Here is a 22,881-nt window from a genome sequence, read left to right as displayed (position 1 = left end):
GACGAAATAGTCTTTTCTCTTTTTTCCATCGATTCGTCTAATCTTGGTCAAATACTCCACCTTGTAAGCCAAGACTGAACTCTCCTTTATACTAGAATTATATTTACTCATCGTGACGAGTGTCCACTGATATAGTCAGTTCGTGATCAAGATCCTCCAGGTTCAACCCGTGTCAAGAGAAGTCAATTTTTCCGTTATACTTCTCTTGATACATATCAGCCCTAAGCATTGTTGCTTCCCCAGCGAAAGATTCTTTCGAACGTTACTTACTTCAAAAGTGCGCGCAATCTATCGGTTCTGGAATCAACCCTTAGGTGAGAGAACATTAACCTTCTTTCAGGAAGGCTGGATTCCATATCTGTAAATCATTTCCCACTCGAATTATGCTCTGAGAAAACTCCCAAGACATAAGCTGTGATTAGCATGAATAGCCTTTTAGCGAATGAGTCAAAGAGCTCAGTAACATAACCCAGTGTCCATGATCACTTCAGGATTTAGATCAAGTCTCACTGTGACCATCATAGTGGCCTCGGTTAGTGTGTCGTAACGGTCCTTAAACGACACATCTACACCAAGACTTGTCCGGGTCGTACACTTACCACAAGTGTAGAATGCTCCCACATAGTGATCAGCTTTCACCCATGTGTTCCACATATATGACTTTAGATATAGTTTTCCAGGCGTATATCAGTCATCGACCATGTTTTAGTACACCGCCCGAACTCAGGTGCCCAGCACGTGACTCAGTTAGATACGGAGGATATGGAATAATGAATGTTTAATAAATCTCATTAAATAAGAAATAACGCTTTCAATTCAAATAGATAATAAATGTCAAACTTTATTTTATTAATAATTTCAACGAGAATTTACATAAGTATCTTCTCGTGGGCAAGAATTCCTAACACAGACATCTTTACCAAGGCTTTGGATGCAAGCAGATTTGAAAATCGCATATCCCCCCTGGGATTATGTGTGATCGACCAATAGCAATTACAGAGATTTGGAGAGCTGATTGTTTGTGAGTTTCTTCTCCTTATTGATAATTTGTCTCTATTTTATGCTACATTGTTTTACATAAGTGTGTGTTCATGGGCCCATTTGTCTGGTTGGCCCATTCGACTTTTTTGCTAGGCTAAAAAGCCATTTGACACATGTTTGGGATGAAACTGGATAAAGGCCCATTTTATATCACGACGCCATTTTGTTTTTCGTCAGCTTCCTCAACATGCAGACGGTTGGGTTTTCAAGGAAGTTAGGGAAGTCATTTATTTTGAAATTTTTCTGAAGATCCATTCTCAAAATCCTTTGTATCTCGCTTTCAAAATTTGCGACATTTGTGTAACCGTCTCGTCTGACAGTTATTTGTGCAAGGTGGTTATTGAGAATTTCCACAGAATGGTTGGAACGAGGAAAAGGATCAGTACGACTGGGTCAGACAAGAAAGATAAAACAAAGATATGAAGGCAAAGAATGTCAAGAGAAAAGGGTTAAAGCCTGAGAGTAACATGCACGGTGTTCGGGTAAAGGGAATGCAACCCAGTAAACACACTGATGGTGAGTCCGGAAGTATGGTTACTGGGTCACCGATTCCCCCTCCTAACCATTCTCTCACCACCGCCAGAAAGGCTCTATTGAAGAAAGCCGCTCTGTCAATTACCGATATCACCGGGGACATCAGTTCCAGTAGTTCCTCTGAAGAAAGAGAGGATGATCAGAATACCATCGAGGAAGAAACCCACACCAACGTCTCTCCTCTCGAAAGCCCCAACAAATTGGTCCAAGGTAATCCTGAACCTCTTGCTCATACTGCTGATGTTGACGAGATTCCTAGGGACAACGATCATCTGTAGTCTCCTTGTGATGAACAAGAATCCCCACACGAAGATGCGATTGGGGGAATTCTGGTGTTAGGGCAAGATGTTGTGAAGGATGTCCCGACATCCTCTGCTCCTGATCATGTGGAAAATGCTGAGAAGAGACAGGCTGTTGAAGAGACTGTTCTTGCCTCTTTGAAGGAGAAAGTTGCTCACGAAGATGATGTGTGCATCGCTACCCTTCTGTCACAGAAAAATAAGAGAAAGAGAAAGAGTCATGAGGTGAGCCTACATGTTGTCGCAATAAAGGATAAGAAGAAGAAGAAGAAAGTCAAAGTTGGGCTCACTAAGAAGAAGGGAAAGAAGCCAGTCGTCAAACTTGTTGCTGATGAGCCCATTGAGGCTGAAGAAGAGGCTCATGTGACGTCTCTCGGGATTGGGAACAAGGGATCGGTGGGAGGACATAAACTTCCCAAGAATGTCCTGGCTGCTCCCCTGTACAATGTCTCATTTCACAAAGAAGATGGGGTTCTTAAGTGGCGGTGTGTGTATCATCGTGCGATCTTCCCCGAGAAAGAGTTGTCTAGCAAAGCTCTAAATATTAGAGTCATCATGGCACAGATCAGCAGACGCTAGGTTTCACGCCGGGTTCTACGCCTGGTTCTATAGATTTCTTGCGAGACCGTCCTTACGGAAGCGGCGGAACGAGCGGCAGCGCGTCAGGCAGCGGTGGACGAGAACGAGAAAGCGGTTCCCGAAGTTCTGGCAACTTATTCGGTAAAGAGAATTCTACTATCGATAAGTTGTATAGGAAAAAAAATTAGGAATTAAATTTTTCGTTTTTGTTCGACTGTATTTGTATTTTTAATTAAGAATTCTATTTTCAGAATATTATTTCTAATTTAGAATTTTGTTAATTAATTTTTATTTAATTATAGATGACTTTTGATTTAATTTTCTAATTTCTAATTTTGTAATATTTTTAATTAAAATAACCTATTCGGTGCGACATGTCGCACCAAATATAATGGCGGGAAGATTATTAGGTGCGACAAAGTCGCACCCGATATGAAATCACCCGCCAATTTCAAGATTTTTGGCAGCAAAACAACTTGGGCATTAGGTGCGACATGTCGCACTTGAAAGTGTCGCACCTAAAGGTATCCATATTAGGTGCGACATGTCGCACCTAATACCTTTAGCGACAGACTTTTATGTGCGACTTTGTCACACCTAAAGTCGCACCTAATAAACTATTAGGTGCGACTTTGGAGGCGTTTGGGGCGACAACCATCGTACCGGATGCCGATATTTGTCCTAGTGATTCCTGCATGACGCTGAGATTACCAAGATAGTTACCGACATAGGGTCTACTACCCCACTTTGGTGAGGGAATTCATAGTTAATCTCTCATCGTATTTGATGTCCCTGATGATGCTGAATTCAAAAAAGTGTATGTCGGAGGCCATTGTTTTGAGATTTCCCCTATTGTTATTAACGACTTCCTTGGTCGAGGAAAAATCATTACTCCTGACCGGGTCCCCTCCCTGGACATAATTGCTAAAGAAATTAATGGTGATGAGACCAAAGTCTGGCCTTCCAAGGGTACTTTGCCGTCTTTTGATCTCTCAGCAAAGTACTCAGTGCTCTATCGCATCGGCATCGCTAATTAGGCTCCCTCCTTGTATGGGTCGAGCATCAAGGCAGAGCTGGCTTGCTTTATCTACCAAATTGGTACTCGCTCCTCCTTTGATTTTGGAGAATTTGTTTTTGATCAGTTGACAAAACACGGCAAGTCCTATGCTGTGAAGCTATTCCCATCGGCTTTCCTTCCATCATCACCGTGGTTCTGCTCAAACAAAATCCAAATATCTTGCGTAGCACGGACGTGACAAGGAAAAGGCCCAGTGTTCTCACCTTCAGTCACATGCTTTTCGAAGGGAAGCATGCTCATGACCTTGTCGGACCATTTGTCGCGACATCTGTCGCCTCTGGCAGCACAATGAAGGTGGGGTCTGTTTCTGATGAGGTACAAAGGAACGTTCTGAAGGAGCTTTGTGAGGAGATTAACGTCCTCAAGAAGACTATTGAGACCCTCTCTCGCAGGTAGTACATCTATGAGGGTCTAGTGCGACATGACTTCTTCTCCTGGTAAGGACGGTGCTTCTTCTTCGCAGCATAAGGCTGACAAGGAAGATGATGTTTCAGATGACATGGAAGGTGAAGGTTCAGGAAAATGTGAGTCTGAAGAGGCTGACGAAGAAAAGGAAGACATCTCTTCTTAGAAGTTTATGTGTGTTTACTTTTGGTCTCTACCTATCGTTTTTTTTTGTTCTCTGACTGTTTCTCTTAGACTTCTTAATGTTCAGCCAGTTTTAATCTACGGTATAACTCATGTTTCAGACTTGTTCATGCTATTTTTGGTTTACTATTTACTGCTTTCAGTTCTCTCTCTCTCTGTTCAGATTTTATTTCCTCCCTCTCTCTTGGTCAATTCTTGCCTTTGGTATATTTTTGAGGCAATCAGGGGGAGAGGCGTCACGAGGGTCATTTATTTTTCAGGTCATGACGCTTGGTTGACAACTGCTCTGGAAGTGCTTGCCTAAAAAATAACCAAAGGGGGAGATTGTTGTTACGTCATAAGTTGGCTTTGTTTTTTTACCGCAAGTTGTGAGAAAAGATGTTGGTCATCGTGTTCCAGCTTCTGTTAAGACATCCTTCCTCTTGTGCGCAAACTGTTATTTTGGCAAGTTTTCGGTTTAACCAGATTGCCTCGCTGGTGACTTTATTGAGTGATATTCTTGCGAGTATGGGTAAGGAAACTCTAGATTCACTTTCCAGAGTTGTATGACTGCTATAAAAGCCGAGTGCTCCACCCTTAGCAGCCTTGACGCTTTTGACAAAATAATTAGGGTTCCTAGACGTGCAAGATTGACGGATTGGGAAACTAGTTTGATTGTTTTGAGCGGTGTCATTCACCAAATACTATTCGAGAAGATTGAGTGTTTGAGTGATTTGGGTTCTGTGCTTACGTGATTGAAGATTCACGACCGCTGAAGACTAAAGTCGTCCAAGCATTGATGTGTGCTTGAAGAGTGGAATTGAGAGGGGTCTCAAATTCAGGGGGAGTCCCTGCACTTGGTAATCACTCGTGGTAATAGTTTATAGGGTTTTGATTTGTTGTTGTAATCATATAAGACATTTTTGTACTATTGATTACGTGATAGTGAATTTCTTTCCACTGGCTGTGAGCCCCCAGGCGTAGGTGACACTGCACCGAATTGGGTAATCATATTGTGTGTCTTTTCTTTATCGCACTTATTGTTGATTATCCATTATCTCTGTTAAACAAGTTGTCGGACACATTGTCTATACATTGCGTGGGTCATCTTGTCTCTCTAACCAAACAGAATTTCAATTATAGACTTGGTAAAGAGCATGTTACTTGGGCTATTGTTTTGTCTTGCGCATGGCTAACTTCACTATTTTATTTTATATATTAATTCCTGATTTTCATCAGGAACGGCATTTTATTTTTTTACAGACATTTTACTACTGTATAACCATTTTTTTTATTGGCATAAATTATGTTTTGTCTTTATATTCAATTTGATTTACCTTATAAAACCAGACATCATTTTGACAGATCTGTTTATCATTTCAGGAGTAGAGGAAAATGCAACAGGAAGAACAGAGCATTTCAACCTTTCTTTGTACCGTTACAAGTTGCTATTATTCTATAGAGAAAGTCAAGCAATTTTAAACTATTGTCTCTTAAAAATTATAATTTTCTGTGAAAATTATAGAAAATACACAGATTGTCTTGAATAAGAGAAGAATAATGGCACGGACATATGACCTTTTCTTTATCCAGAATGGTAGGAGTGTATTAATTAGAATGCCGTCAGATATTTATGTCATGACATGTGTAATGTGACATTTATATGCTAGTTGGAAGAACTGGTTGACTTTTAATCTCAGGATGAGTGGCTTATAAAAATCTGGCTTCCTCAAGAACACAATATTATCTACTTCAATACCAGATTTTAAAACGGGTTGCTTGACAAATTATGGGTTGCCTATTGTTAAGCCCCTTTCTAGTGAAGAATAGAAACCATATATATTTCTACATTTCAGCTATGTGATCGGATATTTCATGATAAAATATTGCTAACTGAGAAGTCAATGTGCTATGTAAATGCACTGAAAAATAGCTTAAGTGCAAATCTATGTAGTAACATTCATCAGGATATCAATTAACAGTTCGTGATTGGGTTTGGGTTTTCGTCACACTGCCGGTTACGTGGTCAGAACTTTTTATACCCAATTAAGAGGGAATTGAACAGAGCATGCCATGCGGAATAATTTTTGGATGAAAGGAATTGAATGTTGGTGAGCAAGGACTCTGAAATTAGACTGAAACTTGAGCCGTTTGATTCGTGGGATTCTTCTTCTTCACCAAGGAAGAAGAATGACAGTGCTGCTATGTTAAATCATTTTTATATGAATAAAGCTCTGATACCATCATAGATTTAATATTCTGGAATGGTTTTTATTGATAGAAAAGTGATGAAAAAACAGTAAAAAGTCAAAGTGCTAAAACATCAGAAACAGAAGCTACAAATATTTTGTAATACTTCCATTTTTCTTGCTGTCTTCTGCTAGTTTTTCTTCTACAGAATGCTTTTTTCCCCAAAACATTATTACTACTTCGGTATAAAAGCATCATCAACTGATATTTATCATCCAACGTGTTAATGCCTGAAAATGGATCAACACGAAAACCGGTCCGCGGTTCGGTCTAGGGCCGGACCCCATGACCGCGCGGTGGTCGAACGGAGAAGTTGTCCAAACACCTGTACCTCCGCTGTGCCGGAAAAGGATTTCCGACGACTCGTCACCTGAGAAAATGGAAAAGAGTGAGCAGAAGGACCGCGGAGGGGTTTCCTCCGGCGGGCACTCCGACGCTCAACATTAGTCTAGGTGTCGTGCTTCAAAGTTCTAGAGAGAGAAGCTCTGATGAGAGAGAAGCAGAGGTTTTGTAAGTGTGAGCAAACTTACCTCCAAATGAGAAAATTGGAGGTATTTATAGAGATGTGATGAGTCGGGGCAAGACCGTCATTTCCTCGGATCCAGGGTGGAGGCCGACCCCTGTTATCATGAGGGAGTGGGTCGACCTCGGCGCGGAGACCGTCGTTATGAGGGAAGGTCGCCTTTGGCGAGGGTGCAGGCCGTCATTATAAGGGTGGAGGCCGTCATTATGAGGGGGAGGCCGTCGTTATGAGGGTAGGTCATCGTGGACGACGTAGATCATCATGGACGAGGGTGAATGCCGTCATTACGAGGCAGGTCGTCATTGACGAGAGTGGAGGTCGCCATTATGAGGGCAGGTCGCCTTTGGCGAGAGTGGAGGCCGCCATTATGAGGCAGGTCATCATTGACGAGTGAAGGCCGCCATTATGAGGGCAGGTCGCCTTTGGCGAGAGTGGAGGCCGCCATTATGAGGCAGGTCGCCTTTGGCGAGAGCGGGTCGCCATGGACGAGAGTGGAGGCCGCCATTATGAGGGCAGGTCGCATTTGGCGAGAGTGGAGGTCGCCATTATGAGGCAGGTCGCCTTTGGCGAGTGGAGGCCGCCATTATGAGGGCAGGTCGCCTTTGGCGAGAGCGGGTCACCATGGACGAGAGTGGAGGCCGCCATTATGAGGGCAGGTTGCCTTTGGCGAGAGCGGGTCGCCATGGACGAGGGTGGAGGTCGACCCTGACCGCTATGAACGTGGGGGTCGGCCTTTGTCGTTGAGGTGAGATGCCATGGATGGGTGTCCCTTGGAGGCGAGCCTGTCTTGTTCTCGATTCTAGGCTCTACTCTTTGGACCGGGCCCGCCTTACTTCCTCGTTCGGGTTGGGCCTTAATATTTTTTAGTATGGGAAAAATCTCACATAACATTAACCCCCCAGTTTCTTGGATGACTTATAATTCAAGAAACTTCACACATTTATGAGGTGGATCGTCGCTTGTCCTGTGATTCCTGACCGCTCTCGAGTTCTAGTTCAATTGCGCTGACTGTGAGTTTCTGGATTTCAAAACCAAGTTGTAGATCTGAGAAATTGGCATTCCTTCCCTTCATTTCTTCTTCCTCGTCTGAGCTACTCGTGGCCACGCCTCGGGGGTCGTCACCTGGGCCACGACGAGGAGCAGCACTTTCAGATCTCGGTCACACGTGGCGAGATCTCTGACGCGTGCGGCGTGCGCTTGAAGATCGCGCTCGGCCGAGAGTTCCCTTCATCGGCTTCGGCGGGGCGCTCTGTCTTCGAGCCGACGTCAGGCGCGCGGGCCTCTCTAGCCCGGCGTGAGCACGCGGACTTCTCTAGCTCGGCGTAGGCGTGGGCTTCTCGCTCCATCTCCGGGCCTCCGTCGGGCGCGCATGTGTCTCCAGCTTGGCGCGAGTGCGCATGCTTCTCTAGCTCGACGCGGGCACACGGGTTTCTCCATCTCGGCATAGGCGCGAGCTTCTCGCTCCGTCTCCGGGCCGGCGTCGGTGCACTGGCCTCTCCAGCTTGGTACAGCCGTGCGAGTTTCTCCAGCTCGGCGCAGGCACGGGCTTCTCGCTCTGTCTCCAGGCCGGTGTCGAACGCACATGCCTCTCCAGCTCGATGCGGGCGGTGTGGGTGCACGGATGAGATTTTTAGAAGAGCGCTCGGGTCCTCTACTTGTGTGGCTGTGGTTCTCCGGGTCTAGATTTGCAGGTCGCGCATGGCTGGTCATCTCTTCTTCCTCGACGAGGAACTTGAGTTTGGGTTCGGTGTTGAGCTCAGTGACGCTCCTTCCCGAGCTCCCACCTCATTGCCTGAGCTCTCCATACCGGGAGAGGGGTGTTCAAACTTCGTTCATGTTGGACGATGTGCCTTCGAGCTCAGACCCTCTTGCGAGTGGAGAGGAGTCCTCACTCTTGGGCGTCGGGATGCAAGCCGACCAAGGCGCGCACGTTGCCCGGGCTTCATTAGCAACTTCGCGTGCTCCAACCCCGGCATTGGCCCCGTCTTCCACGCACGATCTGTGCATGGGCCAGATCCGGCCACCGTCGGATCTCTTCTACCTCGATCGTGGACGCACGGGTCTCCCCGGTCCGTCGTGGTCGCCTTTCCCAGTTCTGTGTGTCGGGGGTCGCCACCTCTTGGGTATAGCGTCTCCCCACTCAGGAGTTTGTCACGAGGGGTTTCCTCCAAGTTTTATGGCGCCTGAGTTGGTGTCGCGGTCTCGGCGAGCGCAGTTGCGGATTACGGGGGTAAGTCCTTCGACTCGGGATTCTGTGTGGATAAAGATTCGCGTACTCGCAGGTTGGAGCACGGCGAGGCCGCCCGTATTCCCCCGTTAGGTTTGTTCTAGCAAGTCCGGGGTCGGATCGACCCACTTCCGAGCCGCGAACGGACTCTTAGCGCGCTCCGGCGATTACGTTGGCCCCCCGTGCCGATCCCGACTATCGCCCTTCCTTTGAGAAGAGAATGGAGAAGAAGTATCTAGAGTCGCACGGGAGGCGAAGGCAGAGATCGGGTGCCGCCTGTAGACGGGGCCACCATTCGCCTTAAAAATAAGAAGTCGCGGTGGAGGTTGGGGCCGCCTGTAGAAAGCTTGCCCCCGCATCGTTCCAAACTTGGTGAAACCATGCGGTTTTTCCGGTCTTGACGCGCCGAGTTCCATTACCTTCAACAAGATCAAGAGGTTTCGGGACGAGTTTGACGCCCTGTTCGACGTGGAGTTTGACGCCCCCGCATCGTTCTAGCGCCAAAATGTTAATGCCTGAAAATGGATCAACACGAAAACCGGTCCGCGGTTCGGTCTAGGGCCGGACCCTATGACCGCGCGGTGGTCGAACGGAGAAGTTGTCCCAACACATGTACCTCCGCCGTTCCGGAAAAGGATTTCCGACGACTCGTCACCTGAGAAAATGGAAAAGAGTGAGCTAAAGGACCGCGGAGGGGTTTCCTCCGGCGGGCACTCCGACACTCAACATTAGTCTAGGTGTCGTGCTTCAAAGTTCTACCACCGCGGTATTTATAGAGAAAATTGGATCGGGGCAGGACCGTCATTTCCTCGGATCATGAGAAAATTAGAGGTATTTATAGAGATGTGATGAGTCGGGGCAGGACCGTCATTTCCTCGGATCCGGGGTGGAGCCCGACATTTCCTCGGTGGAGGCCGACCCCTGTTATCATGAGGGAGTGGGTCGACCTCGGCGCGGAGACCGTCGTTATGAGGGAAGGTCGCCTTTGGTGAGGGTGCAGGCCATCATTATAAGGGTGGAGGCCGTCATTATGAGGGGGAGGCCGTCGTTATGAGGGTAGGTCATCGTGGACGACGTAGATCATCATGGACGAGGGTGAATGCCGTCATTACGAGGCAGGTCGTCATTGACGAGAGTGGAGGTCGCCATTATGAGGGCAGGTCGCCTTTGGCGAGAGTGGAGGGCGCCATTATGAGGCAGGTCATCATTGATGAGTGGAGGCCGCCATTATGAGGGCAGGTTGCCTTTGGCGAGAGTGGAGGCCGCCATTATGAGGTAGGTCGCCTTTGGCGAGAGCGGGTCGCCATGGACGAGAGTTGAAGCTGCCATTATGAGGGCAGGTCGCCTTTGGCGAGAGTGGAGGTCGCCATTATGAGGCAGGTCACCTTTGACGAGTGGAGGCCGCCATTATGAAGGCAGGTCGCCTTTGGCGAGAGCGGGTCGCCATGGACGAGACTAGTGGAGGCCGACATTATGAGGGCAGGTCGCATTTGGCGAGAGTAGAGGTCGCCATTATGAGGCAGGTCGCATTTGGCGAGAGTGGAGGCCGCCATTATGAGGCAGGTCGCCTTTGGCGAGAGCGGGTCGCCATGGACGAGAGTGGAGGCCGCCATTATGAGGGCAGGTCGCCTTTGGCGAGAGTAGAGGCCGTCATTATCAGGGCAGGTCGCCTTTGGCGAGAGTGGAGGCCGCCATTATGAAGCAGGTCGTCATTGACGAGTGGAGGCAGCCATTATGAGGGCAGGTCGCCTTTGGCGAGAGCGGGTCACCATGGACGAGGGTGGAGGTCGACCCTGACCGCTATGAACGTGGGGGTCGGCCTTTGTCGTTGAGGTGAGATGCCATGGAGGGGTGTCCCTTGGAGGCGAGCCTGTCTTGTTCTCGATTCTAGCTAGGCTCTAGTCTTTGGACCGGGCTCGCCTTACTTCCTCGTTCGGGTTGGACCTTAATATTTTTTAGTATGGGAAAAATCCCACATAACACAATGTATAATTTAAATGGATTTTTTTTTCCTTAAAATAAGAGTAAAATTTCTAACAGAAGGCAGAACAAATATGAAAGAATGATAGGATAATTAATTGTCTATCTTCGGATTTCCAATATGAAATCCACCACCGCCACAGAGCACTTCTTTGAGGCAAAACAAATCATTCAGGATGGGTATGGAATGTTATGAAGAACGAGCTAACTCGAAAATAAATAATAAATGTAACAGATATCGTACCAGGGTTACAAGCGAAATCAGTCTATGTATTAAATTCTCGAGGCAATATTCTCAAATAAATATATAAATGCTGGAGTTCAGTGCTATCGAGCGTATGTAGATGAAATTGTGACACCATTTATAGAGGACGAGCTCGAACTGTGTGGATACTCTGTCGGAATAGGAGAGAAATTTGATTGTCTCAATTCTGGAAGATTACCAGCATCACTTCCGAGAAGCATAGACGTGACATCTGCCATGTTTGGTCGATCCGATGCATTCTCTTGCACACATAACAACGCTATATGAACACATCTTTCGAATTCAAATGTTGAGCAATATGTTTCGGCCAATGTTGGATCCATCAGCTCCAAACTCCTTTCCTCTTTCCACAAATTCCATGCCTGCATTTGTATGATTTGGATAAGGATCTCACATCCATAAGATAAATGAACTTGGCAAAATTTATAATGCCTTTAGTTACTACTCTCATAGTTAATGGTTTTAGATATAACTTTTTTAAGCAGAGATGAAAATATATCAAATTTGAGGATTTCGCTTACAAGTCTTGTCAAGTTTAGAGACTGATTTGACTGGTAGAATCCTGTGTTTCTCCTGCCGCTTATAATTTCGAGCATCATGACTCCGAAACTAAAAACATCAGATTTGACAGAAAAGAGACCATCCATCGCGTACTCCGGAGACATATAACCACTGTTTTCAATGTCAAACCAGAATAATTTTAGAGTCTACTTAAAGTGTGAACACTTTTATAGTCAGAAATTTGTGTTGTGGTTGTCAGTGATGTAAAGGAAGACATAGAATTAGTAATGAACTTACTATGTTCCAACTATCCGGTTTGTGTTTGCATGCGATTCGTTCCCTCGAAATATTTTAGCTGTTCCAAAATCTGATATCTTTGGATTCATGTCGATATCTAATAAGATGTTGCTAGTTTTTAGATCTCTATGGATAATCTTCAACCTCGAGAACTTGTGAAGGTATAAAAGCCCTTGTGAAATTCCTTCGATTATGCTCATCCGTAGTTTCCAATCGAGTAACAATCGCTTTGTTTCATCTGCCACAATATACTTATCATTTTACTCTAAGCTTGTAAATTTAATAAATGACAAAAAAAAAGAAAAAGAAAAAAGAAGATGAAATCATTGTGACAAACCAAAAAGGAAATTGTCTAAGCTTTTGTTTGGAAGATACTCATAAACTAACAACTTCTCTTCTCCTTTGATGCAACAACCGTATAGCCTGACCAGATTTCTGTGTTGCACTTTCGATATCAACACAACCTCGTTTTTGAACTCCTCTATTCCTTGAGCAGAACTTTCAGACAGTCTTTTCACTGCAATCTCTTTCCCGTCCACCAATTTTCCCTACAAGGATAACAATAAAACCTTCAACAAACTTTTTGGCACATGCAATGAAATTTTCATTGTTCTCATAGAGTATAATCCTACCTTGAAGACTGGCCCGAAACCCCCTTGACCAAGTTTATTCTTTTCACAAAAGTACTCTGTTGCAGTCTCTATGGATGAAAACGAAAACAGAGGTAGTTCATGATCCACATTTCCTTTAAGCATCAAATTATCTGATCCATTTTCATCCAGGGCAGCTATACTAGTCCCTAGCTCTGTAATAAATTTTAGCGTATCTCGGCCAACTTGATTTTGACTGCGTTCTGTAATTTTCCCTGCCAATTTGATATATATAAGCCAAGCGAAGACCTATGCTCATCTTTCTAGAATTCTGATAGATGAGTTTTGAAAGTGTAATACCTTTAGAAAAGCAGTATTTCAACAGAGCGTAGTATAATGAACAGACTAGACATAGAAGACCCAAAGAAGTAACTACACCAACAATAATTACGCGTTGCTGGTTGTTCTTCTTCCTTGAAGTCCCTAGAACAAAAAAAGGCGTATGTGTTAGAGTAACTCCACGGTACATAGAGACAAAACAAAGAATGAAAATGATAGAAAGAAAAATATGTAATGAAGCTTTGCTCTACCTTTAGGCGGCGGAGTGCGCGAGCTAGTTCGATTCTCCTGTCTCGTTTTTTCTAAAACATTAATTTAACACTGTTAAGTTTCTAAGGTGATAGATTTATAAGTAAAAAAACTAATACTCTTAGGACGATAATGACTACAAATTTATAGTTTGAGAGCTAATTTGCTCATTTAATTGATTCACAAAAAATAAAACCATTGTATCATAGAGATCATAAACTATAATTCGGCCTAAAAAGAAGAATAAAAAAGTTAAAAAGAAAAACATATACTGAAGTGTGCTTTCTAAGAAGAAGCTCGATTTGAAACTAGCTAGATTTTGTCATATTTTGTTAGTTTTTGAGTTGAAAGATTTTTTTTTTCTTTTTGGATCAACATTTATGTAAAATTTATCTCAGCCGAAGACTTTACCTTTAGGGCGGGGTGGAGTGAGCAAGTTAGCTGTAGCGCTACGGTCGTAGAAGTACTCCATGAATTCTACGGGTACATCATGCTCTCTATCTCCATCAGAGAACTTGCAGCCTAATTGGTCAAAAGCATAAGCCATGCAAGAGCAGTTATTCCGGCATTCCTCTTTGCAGTCACTCAGATTCGTAGTCATGTTCCAGCTAGAATCAAACCAATTTTTTAAATATCCAAATGCGAGCGTGAATTCATCGCCGGCACTGCAGTTTGACGATTTCTGCTCTATACAACCTCCGGAGTTGATTCCATTATTACAGGTCACTATATAATATAGTGTCAAAACTTTGGTTGTACTAACAAAAAGCTGCATATTCCCGGTAGAATTGATCTCGATCCACGAATAAATACTAATCATATTCACACCGCTATAGGAAAAATAGCTGCCGTTTTCATTTGAGGTGTAGCTAAACGTTACGTTTAAATTGTTGTCGTAATCCCGAACCTGAATCTGTTTCTTGTCGTTCCAGGTCGGACTACGCCAGTGAGGAATCCCTCTCCGCCGCACTTCAAGTTGTTTGGTGTTTTGGTCAAAACCAAGTGTGAATGGTCCGGCAGATGGATCCCCAGGGCCGAGCCAGGAAGTGAAGAATTGTTTCGGCAGACTTTGGCTCTCCACGTCAAATGACCTGATTTTCATCCCAACAAATAGAGTGTCCGTAGGATAATCAAAACTCTGCCACACGACCTGTTGACCTGATTTTAGGACAAGATTTCCAGAGTCGAGAAGCCTGAGAGTTGCATTTGGATGCGTCGCAGGGTTTCCAGAATTTAAGAGCAAGCCTGAGAGTCCTCTTTCATCGCTGATTACCAAGTATCCGTCGCGGGTGAAATTCAGATATCCTGAGGTGTCACTCAATGGCTTGTCTCTGTTCGCCACCCATACCATCTTCTCCTCCAAAAATTCAATATCAATGCACTGGATTGCCAAATAACGGTTGCTTGATAGAAGAGGACTGAAGAATCTTAACTTGAAAAAGTCCTTTGGAGACGCCAAGACCTCCCAGTCTCTTAGAACATCCCCGGGCTTAAGTGTGTCTTCCGCATTTGAGAGCCAGTGACCAGACAGCAAAAGGAAAGCCAAGAAAGAAAGAGCCAAATGGCTAGCAATTGTAGATTCCAGCCTCATTCTGAGTTCTAACATAAATGTGTAATTCCTGTGTTTCAATCGATGTACAACATAATATAAAGCAAATTCTTAGTATTAAATCCACTATTAATGTTAGTAGTGCTATTGCTTTGTCATGGTCGTCGCTTATATAACATGTTATTTATATTCAAATAATAAGGGGACATAACACATATATATATAATGTGTTTTAGTAAAATATCGCCTTTAACTTTTCGTTTTCAAAATATCGAGTTCATACGTTCTATTTAACTAAAATGACGAAATTATACCCAAAATAGATAACAGTGTCGCAAATCTCTCTTTCATTGATATTAACTTTTATATAAGAAAAATCGAATCAAATTCAAACCAGCACCCTAATTTTTAAATTTCCAATTTTAAAATAAAAATAGCTTTATATTGAAATTAAATAATAAAATTTATAACTCAAAGAGATGACTTCATTCCGTATTCGAATTGCAACTCTGAATCTTGGATTTTCTGTTCGAATCTGTGACTTTGATGACTATCAACTGTCGATTTTTACCCCTTTGCCTCTTTCTGTGTTCTTCACGATTAAGAGACTGTTGTTTATTTTTTTGTACTTTTATAAATTACATATATGGCGTGAATGAATAAAGATAATTGGTGTTTACATATAAATATTATAATTAACGTCAATGAAAAGTCAATAAAAATTCAATAAAGAGAAGATTCGTGCCACTGTTGTCTATTTCTGGGTATAATATCATCATTTTAGTTAAATAGAAAGTATGAACTCGATACTTTTGAAAACCAAATATTAAAGTCGACATCTCACTAAAACACAAAATATATATGTGTTATTTTCCCCATTAATAAGTACTGGAAAACCATCTATTTTTGCATAAACTATGGAATTGTTTTTATGTTCTACATTGACTTAGTACCTTGTAACATAATCATGCTCGACACTAAATATAAGCTAGAAACATGGCCAGATCAATAAGGTAATCAAAGAATGTCAACCCTGCTAGGTAGAGGAACAATTTGCTACTATACTATATAGAGAGAAAAAATTATAATGTCTCTAAAAAAATGATGGCATAAATTACAAATATCATCTTGAATAATGCTACGGACTACTGGCATCATAATTATCATAACATGCCCCATATGATATTTATATGCAAGTTGGAAGAATTGGTTGACTTCCAATATCATAATGAAAGAGGTTATTAACTATCAAAACCTGACTTTTTATATAGCTCGTTGCTAGTCAGCTTAAGCATTCCAATTTTCAATCATCAGGAAAAAAAAAAAAAACACGGTATTATATATAGAATCCTTGGAGGCCTGCGCCTAACGGGCTTGTAAAGTTGAAACAATCAACAACATTTCCAGATCACAAAACTTCGTTTTTGAATTTCTCTATTCCTTTTGGCTAGCAACGCATGCCGTTCAACTTCAAGAAAGACGGAGACCCTGGTTATGGACATGTACTCGTCGACCTTCTTACCGAGATATGTGGATCTCACTCCCTAGATTTTAGTTTTTGGAGACTTGCGATTTCCGTAACAGAAATGAATAAAAAAAAGTGGTATTTTTTTAGTGGAAACGGTCTAGTAAACAATTTAGCCAAAAACCGTGGTGTCTCAGGATTTTAGCCAAAAACAGACATTTAGCCCCTCAAAAACAGACATTTAGCCCCAAATTCGAGTAATCTTGTAAGGACCAGAAATTGATGCCCTGAGTCTAGAATTCGTACGCGAATTAATAGGCGAAAGAAGGTTCTTAGATCGGGTATTCGTGTACAAATCAACGATCAAGTTCGACTATATCTAGTAACGTTTTCCTTTTACTTCGGTTCTTAGATTGGTTTTCGATGTTTATATTCTCCACTGCATCACAAGCGAAATCTTCAAAAGTGACTGAGTTGTCGAAGAAAGACAAAAAAATTAGTAAATTAGTTCGTAGTAAGCTGATAATAACCTTTCTTTTATAAATTAATTGTACGTCGGAGGTTTTGAAAACTGATAGGTGGATTTCCCTACACAATACTCTAAACGCAATTGTACGAACTTATCAACTAGTAAAGGCATGGGTATCAATGCACGAGGACTATTTAGTTCGAATCCTAGACTTCGTCAATTTCTACTATCGTCGGATTTTCAAACAAATAAGAAAATTGATGTGAGTTTTCAATTGTTGGAGTTCAAAAGTAACAAACAAGCGAAATTAAAACGGTATTCAAACAATATTAAACACGAGGGACGTGATTTCGTTGTTAGGTGTGGTTGGTTATTGAGCGCAAATGATAAAAGAAAAAGTTAATGGTTATAATCTCACCTCTTGGTTTTATCCGCGAACTTCTCTCGAGTCGCTAGTAACCTAATAGATTAACGAGCTTACACTTATCGGTTGGGGCTCTATTAAAATAACTTACCGCACTTATACTGATACTCAAACGATTACACCACTCCCCTAGTCTTTCTATGGATCTAGGTGGGCTAATGATGGATTGGGTACATAGTTCTATCACGTCTTTTACCTCTCGGTCTCAAAATATGGAATAACACTCACTAATTAGGTAGCTAAGTTAATTAGGAGAATGAAAAAACTCACAACCCATGAAATTCCTATTTTGACTTTTATCTCTTGAAGAACACTTCTATCCTACGTCATTAACCAAAACACACACCCATTCACCAACTCCATCATGTCCCTACTCTAAATTTAACTACACATAGTAGAGAACAAGCAAATCAATATAATCAACAAAGAAAGAGATGAAGGGATAACATGCGGTGAGGTAGAAAGAGATGATAGATGAGGCTGTCACTTCTTCATCTTCCTTCTTCTTCTTCTCCAAACTCTAGCTCTCTCTCTTTCACTAGCTCTCAAAACTCTCAAAACTTGGTATTTTCTATGTGGGTATTGTCATTGTGTATTTGGACCAGGTTAGGAGCTATGTCATTGGATTCCCTAATTTTTGAGCATCCTAGAAAATTGGATGAGATCCAAGGGTCTTCAATAGCTCAAAATCGAGCTCTTTAAAATTATGGTATGTCACCTTGCACGACGCGCAAGATCGTGGGCGTGTCGCGTGGCTGCTGCGTGCGTCACGTCCTTTTCTGCTCGGCCAACGCGCTAGACTCTGTAATTTTGGGTGCCTCAAAATGTATGGTTGCGCAACGCGTAGGGACTTTGCACGTCGTGCTCTGTTGAAACCTCCAGCGCATTATACTCTAAGTCTTGCGCGACGTGCGAGGTTGTGTTAACTTCTTCTCCAGGTTTGATTTTAGCTCTCGAGAGTCATTTCTTGTGTCGTTAAGTTCCATTTCCGGCCATTTTAGCACCAAATACCCTCTTATGCTCTCGTGAACATGAAAACCACCAAAAACTATCTAATAATCTAAAGATTAGCTTTGGTGTTCGTAAAAGGGTTATAGTTCATATGAGTGAATCTTAAAAATATTAGCTTTGGTTTTTTGTAAAAAGGTTATATTTCATATGAGTGAATCGTAATCATCAGAAACACCGCCACAAAATGTGCCTAAAGGTGACGAAATTGGTAGAGGTGAAGTTGCAAAGTTCGTTGCAAGGCACACTTTGCTTTACTTGCTCAGTCATGTATTCTCTCGGCGAATGATTTCAGGATTTTTCCAAAGGAGAGCGTAAGTTGATGAGCACATGATGAAACAAAACTGAAGAGTATTGTATATGTGTGTGGAATTTGAAGTAAATAAATATGTATACTGAAAAGTGTATTCTTTTTCGTGCATGTGTCTGAGTGATGTTTTTACAAGTTATGTAACATTAGTCAATTTACCAGATTAACAAGATAATTAAAGCTTTAAATAAAAAACGACAAGGAATAACCCATATCGACTAATTCTGCCTACTTCCGAAGGGATGATAGTCTCGTTAGAAAGAGAGAACCTCACTATCTGATAAAATAAGTACAACGCGAACAACTCTGAATGATCCTTTCAGATTTTCCTAAACTTCAAAACTATCCTTGTGCAATCTCAAGCTCATCCCGAATCTAAGGTCCCCTCACTTTTCACTCAACCCACTCACCCAGTGTTTGATCAACGCTTATAATAGTGTGTGATTTACAATAACTAAGTCTGTCAATTGCACGAACAGCGGAATAAGGAATAAGACATAGTGAAATCACACAAATGGCACAATGTTTTCACTCAGACAACTCTCACTGAAACTCCTAAGTGTGTACTCCGACTCCTAAGGATATGCATTTCTTTTTATAGGAGTCGAAACCTCGTGATTGACGTCTTGTAAGGGTTTCACCAAATGATCGCTGAAGTCTAATTGGACGAGTAGACAAGCGGAAACGAATAAAAATAGAGCTAGAGCAGAAAATCCATGCCACCGATCCTGACGCAAACTTTTCCAATCAACACATGTCACATCAAAGATGTTCCAACAACGTAGAGAACATCAATCGCAAAATACAAAATAGCATATTCAAAGTAAGAACATATATATATATATATATATATCATAGACATTTGCCTAGTTCGACAAAGATATTACATATATCAATGTCATGTGTCACTCGAGGAACAATTTTTTTTTCTCTTTTAATTACCAGCATTGGTGTCTAGTTGGCATGGACTTGTAGCCATCGTTTAGGCTCAATTTGATACTGGAATAATGTGAGACATGTTGTATTTATGAGAAATATTAACGTAGAAGAAAAAATTAGAATTCTTTTGCTGAAGTCATGAAAAATATTGATGGCACATAACAGAAGTTTGCACGAGTTTCATAAGTTCATTAGCATCACTGCCAATAAGTATAGATGTTCATGTACGAAATCTGACATCTTTGGTTCTGTACATTGCATTCTCTTGCACACACAACAATGCCATATGAATGCATCTTTCAAATTCTATCAACCTATTTTCGTCCATTGTTTGATCCGTCAACTCAAGACTCCATTCTTCTTTGCACAAATTCTATTTACATGGTTTTATTTGGACCGAGAGTTAGGAACTAGAAAGTGAGGAGAAAGTAATAGTTGGCAATGGAATTTCACTTAAATATGTTGTTTAGTTTAGAGATTGTTTCGATTGATAGAATTATGTGTATTGTTGCAAAAATTCTCTAAGCAAGTGCACGTAGTCGCATAAGTAGTGTATCATAAAAATGAATCGAATTCCACAAAGACTAAGCTTAATTAATAACCAAACTAACTAGTGTGATGAATTGAACCCAAAATTTATAATGATGATGGTTATGACTAATTCAAACAAGAAAATACACAAAGCAATTGAATGTGAATTCGGTAATGAAACGGCAAGAACTATGGCTTCACAAGTCTATCCTATGTTATTGGATTCACGGAATTAAGTTCAACTCATACACTCATACTTTGCTAATCACACTCATTGTATCATTTAAATCTCTCTCAAGCATCTAACACCCACTACTAGAAAATATGGAATATACGCCGAAAAATTTCCATTGTTTAAGCCTTCCACGATGGTTGGTATCCGTTGTTGATTCCAATGTCGTGGTATGTTACCACGACGGAATCAATTCCAACGTTTTATCTTTTTAAAACAACGGAAAAATCCGTCGTAAGAGTAAAATTGAGAAGTTAAAAATGGCATAATAATTTGGTAATTTTAACTTCCACGACGGGTTTTTTCCATCATTTAATGTTCTAAAAAATTATTCATGTCGCGACGAAATAAATAATCCTCGTGACTTTAATATTCTTCCATTCTGACGAAATAGAAATACAACGGTTTTTACCCATCATCTAAATGTTTCGTCGCGACGATAAATTATCGTGTCATGATCTGTTTTTGTATAAAATGAAGAATAACCGTCATTTAAGATTTTAATGTCGTTGTGACGCAATTTTTTCTATCGGGCGATACTAGGGAAATGCTACGGAGATTCCACGATGAAATTGTTTTGTCGTTGAAATGGTTAACACACGTTGTGATGGAATTTTTGTTTTTCGTGACGGTTCCGTTTGAAAATTTGCTGCGACGGTTGTGGATGCCGTCAGTGTATGTTCCACGACGTAAATGTGGTGTTTATACGATGGAAAAAGACCATCATGGTTATTAATTAATAAGTGTTAAAAAAATCCGTCGCGTCCGGTATTTTTACCATCGCGGCGAGATTTTGTTTAATGGGTTTGATTTTCCTAAGAAACTGTTTTTCCTTTTTTTCCCGCAATAATGCGTGCATTTTTGCGGTTTCCAAATTCCTGCAAATCCAATCCAATCCATCCTCCAATATTCATATCAAAATCTAACATACAAAAAAATTAAGGATTAAAACTACATCCATAAAAAGATAAGACTAAATGTACTATGTCCTAAACTCTTACCTTCATCCAACTATGAGAACTATATACTATGTTTATCATAAAAAATAGGATTGAGTTTTATATCCACAATAATATAGGATCAAATAGTTACGCCCATCAATATTCAATATCCAAAAACTACCAAATGACTTCTAAGATTCTCCAAAATCAACGGATAAAGTAACATAATTTACCCATTCTTCTCTAACACTATCAATATCAACTTGTGTATAATGCTTTTTTATTGAAGCTTTTGAATACCTTCATCGACGATATCCCGCATGTATAGCAAAGTATAATATCCGCACTCCATATCTACTGGTTATTTTGGATGTCCTTTCGACAAGGCAAGTGTTCCATTTCCTCTAGCCTCTTATGCTCAAGCTTGAAACTTATGCAAACCCTATGAAACTCAACCGAAAAAGCAAATAACATAACTTCATCATTTTTATACTTAGTAATTATAGTTATGACTAATTTAAATAGTTTACCTTGTGATCAACTCTTTTAAGTCACAGAAGGCTTTTTATGCATCTTTAATGGATCGAAAAATATACCGCTACAAGTCCAAAGTTCAAAAACTACGAGCATCCAATGCGTACTCTTTGTCCTCGCCCATAATTTCTTATCGCATTGGGGGCAATGAAAGAACTCATCGATGGAGGTACAAAATGAAATTCATGCGCCCGTTTCGATTTCTCCACATCGGTTTTTATCAAGCTTAGAAATAAAATTTTAATGAGGCATTATGGCTATTTACAACATTCTATATAGTATAAAGTAAAAATATATAATATAAATGTTACCTCACGTAGGCAGTTAGGCATGGAAGACTTATTTCTTCACACATCAAAAATTTTGATATGTCATCAAAATATAATGAGACATCAATCACGAAAAGAGTCTTGCAAACTTTGACTTCGATTACACTCTTGGATTATAGCATAGATCGTTTGGTGTATTGGGCCAGGAATTTAAATTGTATAAGAGCGTATGCACTCTATTTTCTCTGATCTTTGTGACCTTTGGTAGCACTATCAAACTTCCAGGATTCTACGTGATCCGGACCATGACTTTCTTTTACCGTATCAATGTTTAACAACTTTCTAAGCCATGTTACCCAACGCCTGTCTGCGTCATCAACGAATTTTGCTTCAAATGTTGGAATCGGTAAAGGAGATTTCTCATAATAAGGCACATCAATGCTCACTTTTATATTACACGGCCCTAATGGTAAGCCGTGAACTTCTGCATGAGCCAAATAAGTTTGGCCACTAGCATCGCTCAATAGATTCCTCGTTTCTGAGTCAACAAGTTGAAGAAAACATACTACACTTTCATCGAAGATAAAGTCAAATAAAATTTTTGAGGCGAACGTGGATTGATCGAGTAACTACCTTTCATGCTATTGTTTTTTTTCTTGAATTATAGGAGTTATAGAATCAACTTGTTATTCGCGCTTGAAAGCTTTTTTGTTTTTGTCGCACCATCTTCTTAGACGGGAGATGGAAATTTTTTTGCCCGAATCATGGACAAGAGGACCTTTGACGGAAGCAATCCGCGACTTCAAAATGAGATCTTAAACACACTTCATTCACTTCTTAGCTTAACAAACTCATTGTTGGAGGAATTGGTGTAATATGTCGTAGGGATAA

The 22,881-nt window shown here is 41.4% G+C and overlaps 1 protein-coding gene across 1 annotated transcript; it reads right to left on the bottom strand.

Annotated features, from left to right (window-relative positions):
• Window positions 1–11,405: 11,405 nt before the first annotated feature.
• LOC149398115 (G-type lectin S-receptor-like serine/threonine-protein kinase B120) lies at window positions 11,406–14,910 on the bottom strand. Its single transcript, XM_089614452.1, has 7 exons — window positions 13,731–14,910; window positions 13,092–13,214; window positions 12,774–13,006; window positions 12,479–12,689; window positions 12,142–12,379; window positions 11,865–12,015; window positions 11,406–11,705 (listed from the first exon to the last, which is right to left on the bottom strand). The coding sequence occupies exons 1-7, from the start codon at window positions 14,908–14,910 to the stop codon at window positions 11,406–11,408; spliced, it is 2,436 nt and encodes an 811-aa protein (XP_089470578.1).
• Window positions 14,911–22,881: the final 7,971 nt, after the last annotated feature.

This window comes from Urtica dioica, chromosome 5 (genome assembly GCF_054948205.1).
Source record: "Urtica dioica subsp. dioica isolate 48M chromosome 5, U.dioica_male_clone48M_v1_H2, whole genome shotgun sequence".
In the NCBI taxonomy this organism is placed as follows: domain Eukaryota; kingdom Viridiplantae; phylum Streptophyta; class Magnoliopsida; order Rosales; family Urticaceae; genus Urtica; species Urtica dioica.
This window is presented reverse-complemented; position numbering and strand designations above follow the sequence as displayed.